The sequence below is a fragment of the Pelodiscus sinensis genome, chromosome 5 (genome assembly GCF_052426305.1).
Source record: "Pelodiscus sinensis isolate ZL-2025 chromosome 5, ASM5242630v1, whole genome shotgun sequence".
NCBI lineage: Eukaryota > Metazoa > Chordata > Testudines > Trionychidae > Pelodiscus > Pelodiscus sinensis.
In genome coordinates, this window is record NC_143056.1 from 31,648,264 (window position 1) to 31,660,065 (window position 11,802).

Here is an 11,802-nt window from a genome sequence, read left to right on the forward strand (position 1 = left end):
TCCCTTCAAGCTCTGCTCCCCAGCCAGGAGCTGGCCTCCCCTCCTTCCTTTGTTTCTCTCCCTGGAAGGCAACTGGTCGGACAGATTCGGAGCCCCTTGCATAATGAGACAACCCCTGTCCTTCTGAGCCGTGCTACAAACAGCCGCCAGTGGAGGTCACCCACAGCCCACTGCCCAGCATAGCAATCAGCAAGGTACCAACACTACATCACACTATTACTCTTTGATTTTTTGGCTAGCTGTTCTTCAAACTCCTTTCTGGCTTTTCTTATTATATTTTTACTTAATTTGACAATTTCTGTTATCCTCACTAGGATTTAACTTCTACTTCTTATACAATGCTTTTTTATCTCTCACTGCTTCTTTTACTTGGATGTTAAGCCATGGTGACACTTTTTTGGTTCTTCTACTATGTTTTTTAATTTGGGGTTTACATTTATGTTGGGTCTCTATTATGGTGTCTTTGAAAAGATTCCATTGCAGCTTGCAGGGATTTTACTTTTCTCACTATACCTTTTGCTATTCTTATCTAGCTGTGAAATTGGATGAGGTCAAGAAAAATCTGAGATGTGTGCAAATAAATGACTGGAATACGGGTACTAGCAGGTATGTACTGTTCAGGAGAGAGAGACGTAAAGATAGTTTTATTTGTTATTTCTTTTTGTTTTTTTACAATGCTACCACACTATTTGCGCCAAAATCACTTTAGGGAAGGACTATAAAGAGGTTCTATGTAGTAGTGTTAGGAATTTGCTAGAGACCTTCAGGATCAACTTTGGACATGGATAGAAGTCTCAATGTTATTAAAGAGAGTACTACTATTACTACAAATTGTCCTTATGGAAGGCTTTCTCCTCTAATCTATAGTTTGGCAGATAATCTCTATTAATAATGGTAGGGCCCAACAGTGATAGGTTTCTTCGCTAAACAGTCACTGAATGAGAAGATGTAATACTACTTTAGACTGTTTTAGTAAACAGTGATGAGACTATATAGAATAAGTGATCACGAGGTAATCTAGTATAAATTAAAAGGAAAGAGAATGAAAACAGGTTAGTTACAAATATTCAATTTCAAAATGGCAGACTGAGAGAAACTAAGTGAACTAGTTAGTGAAGTCAAGTGGATGGAAGAGTTCAGGGACTTAAAGAAATTCCAGACCATCTACAAGTTTAAGTCAGAAGTGCAAACGTTTGTCTGGAATCTGCATTCCAAATAAAAGATTTAAAAAAAATGTACAAGGAAAGACTCTAGCCCTCACTTGTTGAATAACCACCTGAAAAAGGACATGAGGAGTATGTAGGGAAGAATGGAACACAGGATATATCAGCAAAGGAAGCTACAGCTTGGAAGTAAAAAAAATACAGACAAACTGAAAACTGTCAAAAGTCAATTATTCTCAAATACATGCTTAATATGAAAATATCTCCTGCATGCTTAATATGAAAATAAATCAAACTACATGCTTAATATCTCCTGCATGCTTAATATGAAAATAAATCAAACTGCATAATTTAAATGAATATTCACAAACTGAAGCATTTGTGTAATAGGTTCTCCTTTCCTGATACCACAAAATATTCTGTGAGCATAACAACACTCACCATCACATACAATAGTCTGATGATAAGTCTAACATAGTGTAAATAAGCAATCTTACTGTTAGTTTAGCTTTTTCAAAGGCTGTTCTATCTTCAAGTAAATAAAGTCTTTCTCTTCGACTTTACTCTGTTGTCTTTGCTTCCCCAGAAAAGAATCTAATGTTCTTTTGTATTAACTATAAATCGAAGGAAAGACAATTTTGCTCTGATACTAGACAGCCTGAGTCTCTTCCTAGCCAAGTCTCTTCCTGCTTCCTCCTACTTTAAGGTTACAACAGGAAATACTAAGCCACACATACATTTAAAGACATATACACATTTAATCCAAAACAGTATCCATGACTCTTGCTTAACATCGTTGGCCCTTTTAAACAGTTATTCTAACAATCTGTCCAATTAAGGCCTACATTTACAATTTGCCAGTAGACTGAGTGCAGTATCTGATTAGTATGCTACTGAAAAGACTAAGGTACAAATCCAAACACCATAAGAAATGAGATTCAGTACACATGACCCATGTTTTGAACCTAAGCATTTAAAAAAAAAGTCAGACCCCCAAAATGTCATGACTAGCTTAATAATTGAGGGTTTAAAAATCATAATTGTCAGGGTTCTATTGCCTTCTAGTTTTCAAAACTTTAGGATATGAATGCTTCACATTTTCAAGCTTTTCTCCATAATCATGAAGACAAACTATTTTTAAATATTAAAGCTGAAAACTTCATGCCATTTAGGGATGTTAAAAAGCATTTTTGGGTTTTTTTTTTGTAAATGTGTAACTCTGGAATTTTTCAATTGATACATGTTTACACACAGAGGGGGGTGGCTCCAGTGGCTCTGTATCAGAGGCAGCAATATGGTGAGGGCCGGAGGGAGGCAGGAACTTAAAAGCAAGCTTCCCATGCATATTATTAGTTCATGCCTGCCCCCTGCACTGCTGCCTCTGATACACAGGCAGCAGTGGGGGGAGGGAGGCCTTGTGTGCAACTGTGAACATTAACCGATGAGCCTGACAGAACAGAAACCAGCAGAATTTGGCAAGCCAGTATGTGGGCAACAGTAAACTAAAAATGTCCCAGGCCACACACACAACCTCGATGTGCCACAGCTTGCCTCCCACTTAGCTTGGGCATCTTACACCTAATGGGGTTGCAGAATGCATCTCTGGGAATGAAATAGTACATTGCATATTGGAATCTGCCTTTGGTGCAGATCATGCAGCTGGGAATGAGTGGTTTCCTTAAAATTCACTGCCACAGAGCCAAGAAAACACTTGATTTTGAAAGGATAGTCAACCAGTGTGCTGTGACCTCTGTTCATTACTCTTAGGCTATGTCTATACTATAGCCTCTTGCGCAAAAACATTTGCAAATGAGGCAAAGTGTGGAATATCGCTACACCTCATTTGCATAATTAATAAGGCTCCATGTTGCGCAAAAACCCCTCTTGCACAAGAGGGGTTTTTTGCACAACAGGCTCTTGTGCAAACACGGAGCCTAATTAATTATGCAAATAAGGCATGATGACATTCCATGCTTTGCCTCATTTGCATACATTTTTGCGCAAGAGGCTATAGGGCAGACATAGCCTTAGGCTACATCTAAACTAGGATACTCTTCTGCAAAAGGAAATGCAAATGGATGCTCATTTGCATATGTCATGTTCTCATTTGCATTTCCTCAGATCCCTTTTGCGCAGGAGTTTTTTGCGCAAAAAATGCGTAGACAGCTCCTTTTTGCTCAAAAACCCTTTTGCACAAGAGCCATTCAGAAATGAAAATGAGAACATATGCAAATGAGCACTCAATTTTCATTTCCTCTTGCAGAAGAGGATAGTAGTATAGATGTAGCCATAGTGTTATCCTTTAACTGAGGAATGAGAACCTTTTTTGGTCAGGGGCTACCAACTCACAGAAAAATCATTCTAGAACTGCACACCAGTGAGAAGCAAGAAAATAAAAACCAAACCCTCAATGATACGACATCTGACTGAGGAGAAAGACACTCCCCACAATCCCTCGCACAGCAGAGCCTTAGGCTAGATTTTGTGTGCGCCAGTCCCACAAATGTTGAGGGGAGCCCCAAGCCTCTGGGGCCAGGTCCAGACAAGCCAGGATGCCCCAGGTTTCACGCCTGCTTTAACTCCTGCCCCTGCATCCTGTACCACCTCCTTGCAGCCAGCTCTTGGCTCCAGACAGTAAGGTCTCTGGAGCAGGGCCCACCTGTTTCTTGCAGAGGTATATGTTAGCTCAGGGGGCCTCGCTACCTTAGGGGTTACGCTACGGAGTAGCTAGCGCATGGCACTGTGCGTTGGGAAGCCTCTTCAAAGCTCCCTTCCTCATTAGTATTCTTCCCACCTCCACGAGCCTGGAGACTTCGCTTCCCCCTCAGCAATAGGGGACAGGGAGACCCCTCCCCTTCCGTCTTCCACCTCCCGTAATCGAGGGCTGCGCTGTCCCCAAGACCCATCGCCGCTTCCGGGCGGGGGGGGGGGTAGGAAAACCAGCCAGGGACGGAGGTCGGAGGGAAGGAACTTCTTAATCTTTCTCCTTTACGGCGCCTCTCTTTTTTCCGGAACTACGAGAGGTTTGAGCCGGAAGGAGCGCGCCTCCCGCTCGTAGCTTACTGACTAGCAGCCCCCAGGAGGCAGTCAGCATCGCCCCTTACATCGCTAGGCGACCTAGCACCCGCCCATTTCAGTAGGCGGGAGGGAATGTTTACAAATAAAAAGGCGAGTGGGCGGGGGGAGCGGGAGGAGCAAGCGCTTAGCGCAATGTGCGAGCCAATAGGGCAGCGCGCCATTTGGCTAGAGGGCGGGAACGTACAGTCCAACGGTCTCTGACCAACAGTCGGCCAGCTGCTCAGGCGCGAGAGCCAATGAGCTCTCAGTATCATTCTTCTACGGACTGGAGAAGCGAGAGGAGGGGGAGGGAAGTCTCCTCAGTCCGCCTCTTCGTACAGTCTCCTCCAGTCCCGGCGGGGCTGGGTTCCCCCCCTGCTGTTGAGTAGGGAGGGGAGCTGGGGCGGGCGGGCAACCGCAGGGGCTGGATGTTGGGAGGCGGGATTTTAATGTTGCTTTTATTTTGTATTGAATTGTATGGCGTTTACCCCCCCATACGTCTCTGAACAATAAAATCCTGCCAGACACCTTGCCCCCTCCCCACCCGCCCGCACGCCCCAGGCGGGAGGCAGAGAGAGGGGGGCGAGGGGTGGCGAGCCTTTGAGAAAATGGAGGGATCCTCCAGCTCGGCAGAGGAAGGGGAGCTGCCTCTTCTCACAGTCAAGCACGAGCTGAAGAACGGTGAGCGACCGCAGAGCACCCCGGGCGGGGGGTGGGGGCCTTGCAAGGGCCGTGGTGGGCGCGGGTGAGCTGTGAAAGGCTGGCGGAAGCGGAGTGAGCAGAGGGCTTGTCAGTCGGGGGACGGTTGCGAGGGCTACGCGAAGTTGAGATGGGAGAGGTGACGGGCAGTGGTGGGGACGTCAGGGTGAGCTGCGGTAACGAACTGGAGGGTAAAGGCCATCGACGGAGAGAAATGGCGAGGTCGAGCGAGGGGTGAGACGGGGGCTGAGTGGAGAAGGGTGCAGGGACACTGAGAGGAAAAGTGGACGGGGAGCTCGAGGTGGCGGCTCCAAGGAAAGGCCGGGGAAAAGGGAGTCGGAGGATGCTGAGTTGAGGAGGGGTCAGTTGACTGGAGAGGAGTGTTGAGCTGTGAGGGGGGAAGAGAAGGGAGCTGAGTGGAGCTCATGAGAGAACTCCAGAAAAAAGTGACGAGAGGCGGGCTAGGGGAGAGGAAACAAGAAAAGGGGCCTTTTAAAATGTGTTTCTATGTACATTTAAAATTGGGTTTGGGTGATCTTTAACTTTGTGTAGTGTGTGAGGAATAAGTGGCTGGAGGATGCCTGTATTTTCTTTTTCTGAGTATCATCGACTGTCGTTAGCTGTGTGATATGAGGTGCTCTGACATTTTCCTGCTTGGGTCTTCAAAATGCCTCATAATCAGATAACTTATTTGAAAATCCTGTGTAGAAATATTTGCACCAACAAAATCTACTGTATAAACACAGTACGAATGTTGTCCTACAGTTGTGGTTTTATGGAAGATTTTAGTATCTTGTTTTCAAAGAAGTCTTCAAGTAATTTGAATGATACAGGAATTTTTGGGGTTTTTTTAAGTTTACAAAATACAGTGAGTTAAATAGTGTGTGCACAGTATTTTAAAACAGTCCATGTCCTGTGATCTATGCCAACTAGAGAAAAACAACCCTCTCTTCTTCCCCTTCAGCCCCAAAATAAAGCTAAATTAGCTGCACCACAAAACAGGAACATTCTACTTCTGTGATGCGGGGGGGGGGGAAGATGCAGAGAGATAGAGGAGGAGGGTATCTTAACCCACAAGACAAATGTGTAACATAGTTTTTGATGGACCATTTGGAAAAGCAAATTCTATAGTCAAGGACACACCACAGAAAGAGTGCAGGCTCCTGCTCCCAGACATTCAGATCTAGTACCTGTTTACACAAATACTCCAGTTGACCTCAACTGTCATTGCAGCACAGAGAGAGAAGCAATCTTCTTGAGAACTAGAGCCAAGCCACCTTACATAGGGGTTGCAATTTTGCTCCCTTCTATTTTTCGTGTAATCGTCTACACGTTGACATCCCTAGTGTAGACCTGGCCTAAGAGTGACTGGACTGCAGGGTTCCACCTAGCCAGAAATGGGGAAAGCCGGGCCTATCATTCTGAGGTATGCACTTGTGAGTGACAAAAGGGAGCTAATGTGCAGCTTGCCCTCTCATTGTGCCAATCTTAAATTTAAAAAAACCCTTCAAATATAGACTACACAGAAGATACTACAAAAGATCAGAGGTATTAATTGTTTTAAAAATTCCCAGAATGCCTCAATAATCCCTACTTAAACCTCCTCCCCCCCATATACATACTCTTCCTGATGTACACTTTGGGCTAAACAAAAACTAAATGTAGATACATTCAAGATCAGTTAATGTAACTTGAATCAGCTGGAAAAGTTATGAAAGAAACTAGTATTCCCTGCCATCTTTTTGTCATTCTCATAACTACTAGTAATAGAATTCCTGGTGTTTGAACCATTACTGTTGTGTATATCTTCTAGAGGTAAGTTTTAAGAGGTTAATATTTGAGCTTGAGCTAGTAGTTCCTTTCAACAATTTTTTGTTAGTCAGTGCTTCTCGCGATCTAGTGGTGCAATCAACACTCCCACTTTGAATTAGAAATAGGAACATGAGAATGGCCTTACTGGGTCAGACCAAAGGTCTATTCAGCCCAGTATCCTATCTGCCGATAGTGGCCAATGCCAGGTGTCCCAGAGGAAGTGAACCGAACAGGTAATGATCAAGCGATCTCTCTCTTGTCACCCATCTCCACCCTTTGATAAACAGAAGCTAGGGACACCATTCCTTACCCAGACTGGCTAATAGCCATTAATGGACTTAATCGCCGTGAATTTATCTAGTTGTCTTTTAAACTTGTTATAGTACTAGCCTTCACAACCTCTTCAGGCAATGAGTTCCACAGATTGACTATGCGCTGTGTTAAGAGAACTTCCTTCTATTTGTTTTAAACCTGCTGCTCATTAATTTCATTTGGTGGCCCTTAGTTCTTATATCATGGGAACAAATAAATAACTTTTCCTTATTCACTTTCTCCACACCACGCAGGAAGGTAAAGGGTTAGTGCCTCAGAAGCAATAAAGCATTGCTATACTTTTCATATCTAAATAAACGTAGTAAATGGCAGTGCTCCAGGCATTGTATATTCTATTTCTGGAATTATTTTAGTAATAGTGTTTATTGTTACTCTTAGTATATGATGCATGCAAATTGTTTATATAAACATCTGAATATAGAAAATTTTTATCATATGTCTTGCAGGTTTTTTACAGTTCTAAAATAGATACACTTTTATAGTTCAACCCACTATGGCTTGCAAACACTATTGGCTTGTTCCTAATCTGCTTATTTCCCCATATTAATGCAGGATTGACGTCAAAATTGCATAGTAGTTACCTTTGAGAGCCTTCTAGAAGGTTCAGAATGCCTTCACGTACTACTGAAGTTAATAGTAGTTGAAGGTGCTTAGGAACCATATGGGGAGGGCAAGAGTGGTAAATGTGAAAGTCAGGTACAGGAGGTAGAAAGCCCATGAATACCTGGTAGAGGGCTGGAGATGCACATTGTCCGGCATACTCAAACTGGTCCTTCAAAGAGTACTTGGGGGAAAATGCTGGGGCAGCTCCTGATAGGGTGGATGGTCTTTTTCCTTTTTTAGATGTTGAAGGATCTGCAAGGTTTGTGGTCTGGTTTCACAGCCTATCCTCTTAGAAAATAGTATGGTTTGGGAGGAATTAGAATAAAGAGAGTATTCTGGAATTTCCACAGTAGCCTGATCCTGTGGTCTTTTGTGTGTTCACCAATAATCATGTCCAGAGCTCGACAAATAATGTAAGCATACTTTCTATGCCATCATCTAAATCGTTGATGAAGATATTGAACAGAACCAGTCCCAAAACAGATCTCTGTGGAACCCCACTTGTTATGCCCTTCCAGCAGGATTGTGAACCATTAATAACTACTCTCAGAGAATGGTTATCCAGCCAGTTATGTACCCACCTTATAGTTGCCCCATCTATATTGTATTTGTTTAGTTTATTGATAATAAGATCATGCGAGACCATATCAAATGCCTTGCTAAAGTCTAGATATACCATGTCCTGCACTTCTCCCTTATCTCAAGACTCGTTATCATATCAAAGAAAGCTATCAGGTAACAGATAGGGTGGTGGTTTGACATGATTTGTTCCTTACAAATCCATGCTATCACCTTATTATCTTCCAGGTGTTTACAGATGAAGTCCTTAATTACTTGCTCCATTATCTTTCCTGGCACAGAAGTTAAACTGAATGGTCTGTAGTTTCCTGGGTTGTTCTTATTTCCCTTTTTATAGATGGACACTATATTTGCCCTTTTCCAGTCTTCTGGAATCTCTCCCATCTTCCATGATTTTTCAAAGATGATAGCCAAAGGCTCAGATCCCTCCTCTATCAGCTCCTTGAGTATTCTAGTGCTCTCCTATTCATCTTTTTAAATATTTAATTGCCTATCTGAAAGACTTGTCTTTTCCACCAATTAAGTACTCCATAATACCACACAAATTCTTTGGGAGACTTCAGCTTCCCATTTCTAGAAAGAAAGACAAAAAACACTATGTCCATGCACAAGGCTTTGCGCAGTTCTTTATGTATTCAATGCCATCTTCTGTGGTTGCTGTTGCAGCAAATAAAGGTGTAAGCAGATCCCAGTGCAGTTTTCTTTGAAGGAGAAGGCTTTTAAATGACTAGATCTCTTTGCCAAAAAAGCCTATTTCACGGTGAGTCTCCAAATGAGTGTATCCAACTGTGAGGAATTGTTTGCAAAATATTATTTTGTTAATTGGGACTTAAGTCTTAGAAGTCTCATCCGAAGTGCCAGAAGAATATAGAGATCAATCTGACATAAGGATGTTAACGGGTGACTGGTTACCAGGTAAGCATCACTCTTAACAACTAACTGGTTCCGGGGGAGCAGCCCTCTACCCATGCCCACTAGGTTTATTGGGCTGGAGCTTCCCCTGTCTGGATTTTGTGGGGTGTGTACTCTAGCTTGTCCCCCTTCCCCATTTAATCAGCTAACCACTTAAACTTAAGATTTAACCCATGAACTAATTAAATGCGATTTTACACCTCTTTTGTTTGACATTTTATCTCAGAAGGTCAACTGATTGGAAAAAAAAGACATCACTTCAGGCAATCACTTATACAGTGAGTGCAACATCCTGCTTAGTGGCAAATGCCACAGCAATGTGGCAGTCTGTAGCTGCAGTTCACCAGCATTTATTTAAATCAAATTTATTTAAATTTCTAGTCAGGAAGACTCAATTTAATCATGGTTTTTGACATACAAGTGAATTTTTGTTGGTTATTATAACCATAAAACATATTTTTCATAAGTCAGATGTAGATTTAATTTTCAGAAGGTATACACTACACATTTTAAAACAGTGATTTATTTTGAAGACTTTTTAGATTAGTTTTATAGCTGTATCAGAAAATGAATGATTGGTTATTTCATTTACCAAAAGGTAATTGAAGCAGATATTTGAGGTCATTAGAAGGTGAACTATTCATTTTAAAACAAAAATTAAATAGACTGTGTCAGCCTGTCAACATGAGAAACTTAAAATATTGGCTTCTGCAGCTAATTCAATCCTCTTCACTTCATTTTCCTGTTTGTTCGTAATCTGGAAAAGAAAAACAACCTTTCCTCCTTTTTCAAGTCCCCAATGATTTCTCAATTTGGAATGAACTAGTCCAAAGGAAGAAAATATTCCTTCTATACTGGCAGAAGAAGCTACTGCTGTTAAAAGTGAGATTAACACTTGAATCCAAATGCTCAAGTGACTTCCACCAGTTCAATGGTGTGACTTTCTTTAAAACACCAGCAAACATATTTCTTGAATGGTTCACCCTTACTTCCAAAGTTTCTTATAGTTGGTATTATGTAGGGATGATTGCTGGATGCCCATGTCATAGCCAACTCCCCTTCCTTGGCACTTAAGTTTGGTACTGAATATTGAGAACATTTGCAAGAAAATGAGCTAGAGATGGTGCTTGTCCCATTCTTTTTTTTTAATGCTTGTAATTTAACTCTGTCATTGCATATTATTCTTTTTAAGATCCCACTCAGTTCCTTCCAGATTTCAACAGCATCAGCAATAAAGTAACTATTTCCCTATACTTTGTTCAAGGATACAGAAATAGGGTACGTCTACACTACAGCGCTAATTCGAACTAACTTAGTTCGAATTAGTTAATTCAAACTAAGCTAATTCGAACTAACGTGTCTAGAACTAAAAACTAGTTAGAATTAGCGTTTTGCTAATTCGAACTAGCATGTCCACATTAAGTGGACCCTGAACCGGGCTTAAGGATGGCCGGAAGCAGTGCCGGCAGGGCATCAGAGGAGGACTTAGAGCGTGGAGATGCTGTCTCAGGCTAGCCGAGGGCTATGCTTAAAGGGTTCTGACCCCCACCCCGGACAGACAGTTCTCAGGGGTGCCCTGCTTGCAAACCAGTCCTGGCTTGGAGTGCCCGGAGTGCCCACACTGGGCACATCACAGCACTCGGCCATCAGACCGGTTGCACTTGCCGCAGGCTGCCGTCTGGGGAGAGGAGGCAATTGGGGGGATGCAGGAGAGCTTCCACCTCCAGAAGCCCGCAGAGCCAGCCCAGTCCTCCCCATCGGGGGCTCGTACCCCATTCCTCCCTCACCTCCTTCCACTTACCCTTCCCTAGCCCCTTTTCTTGATGTACAAAATAAAGGACAATTGTGTTCAAAAATGGAATCTGTCTTTATTGAACAAAACTGGGGGAGACTGGGAAAAGGAGGTGGGAGAGGGGAAGAGAGAGGGTGGGAGAGGGGAGGGCAACTACAATGATCAGGGGTTGGGAACAGGTCCCATATGAAGAGAGGCTAAAGAGACTGGGACTTTTCAGCTTAGAAAAGAGGAGACGGAGGGGGGACAGGATAGAGGTCTCTAAAAGCATGAGTGGGGTGGAGAGGGTGCATCAAGAAAAGTTCTTCATTAGTTCCCATAAATAAGGACTAGAGGACACCAAAGAAAAGGAATGGGTAGCAGGCTTCAAACTAGTAACAGAAAGTTCTTCTTCACAAAGCAAAGAGTCAACCTGTGGAACTCCTTGCTGCAGGAGGCTGTGAAGGCTAGAACTAGAACAGTTTAAAGGGACGTGAGATCAAGTGATGGAGGTTGGGTCCATGGAGTGCTATTAGCCAGGGGGTAGGAGTGGTGTCCCTGCCCAAGGTTTGTGGAAGGCTGGAGAGGGATGGCACGAGACAAATGGCTTGGTCACTGTCTTCGGTCCATCCCCTCTAGGGTCCCTAGGGTTGGCCGCTGTCGGCAGACAGGCTACTGGGCTAGATGGACCTTTGGTCTGACCCAGTACGGCCATTGTACGGCCATTGTCAGAGCTCAGGGTCGGGGGTCTCAGTGGACCACCTTGATTTTCATGCACACCTGCTCCTGGGTGGCCAGGCTGGCAGCTCTCCTGCCCTAGACGGCCACTTTCCTGTGCCTAGTGCAGAGATCGTGGACGAGGTCCATGATGTC

The 11,802-nt window shown here is 43.3% G+C and overlaps 2 protein-coding genes across 5 annotated transcripts in view; one reads left to right on the top strand and one right to left on the bottom strand.

The window, feature by feature from the left end:
• The window catches only part of DGLUCY (D-glutamate cyclase), a 71,806-nt gene extending 67,514 nt beyond the window's left edge, over window positions 1–4,292 (bottom strand). The window contains exon 1 of one of the 3 annotated variants that reach the window (XM_025190957.3): window positions 3,958–4,292. The gene's annotated coding sequence lies outside the window, so the exon portion shown is untranslated. Of the gene's footprint in view, window positions 1–1,660; window positions 2,990–3,866 lie in introns of those variants that run through there. The other 2 variants (XM_014579725.4, XM_006135505.5) reach the window with 2 other exon arrangements.
• Window positions 4,293–4,518: 226 nt separating this feature from the next.
• RPS6KA5 (ribosomal protein S6 kinase A5) overlaps window positions 4,519–11,802 on the top strand; it is a 189,330-nt gene continuing 182,046 nt past the window's right edge. Inside the window, exon 1 of one of the 2 annotated variants that reach the window (XM_089778385.1) lies at window positions 4,519–4,901. In XM_089778385.1, coding sequence (XP_089634511.1) covers window positions 4,829–4,901 — 73 coding nt within the window. In that variant the 5' untranslated portion in view covers window positions 4,519–4,828. The remainder of the gene's footprint in view (window positions 4,902–11,802) is intronic. The other variant, XM_089778384.1, reaches the window with a different exon arrangement.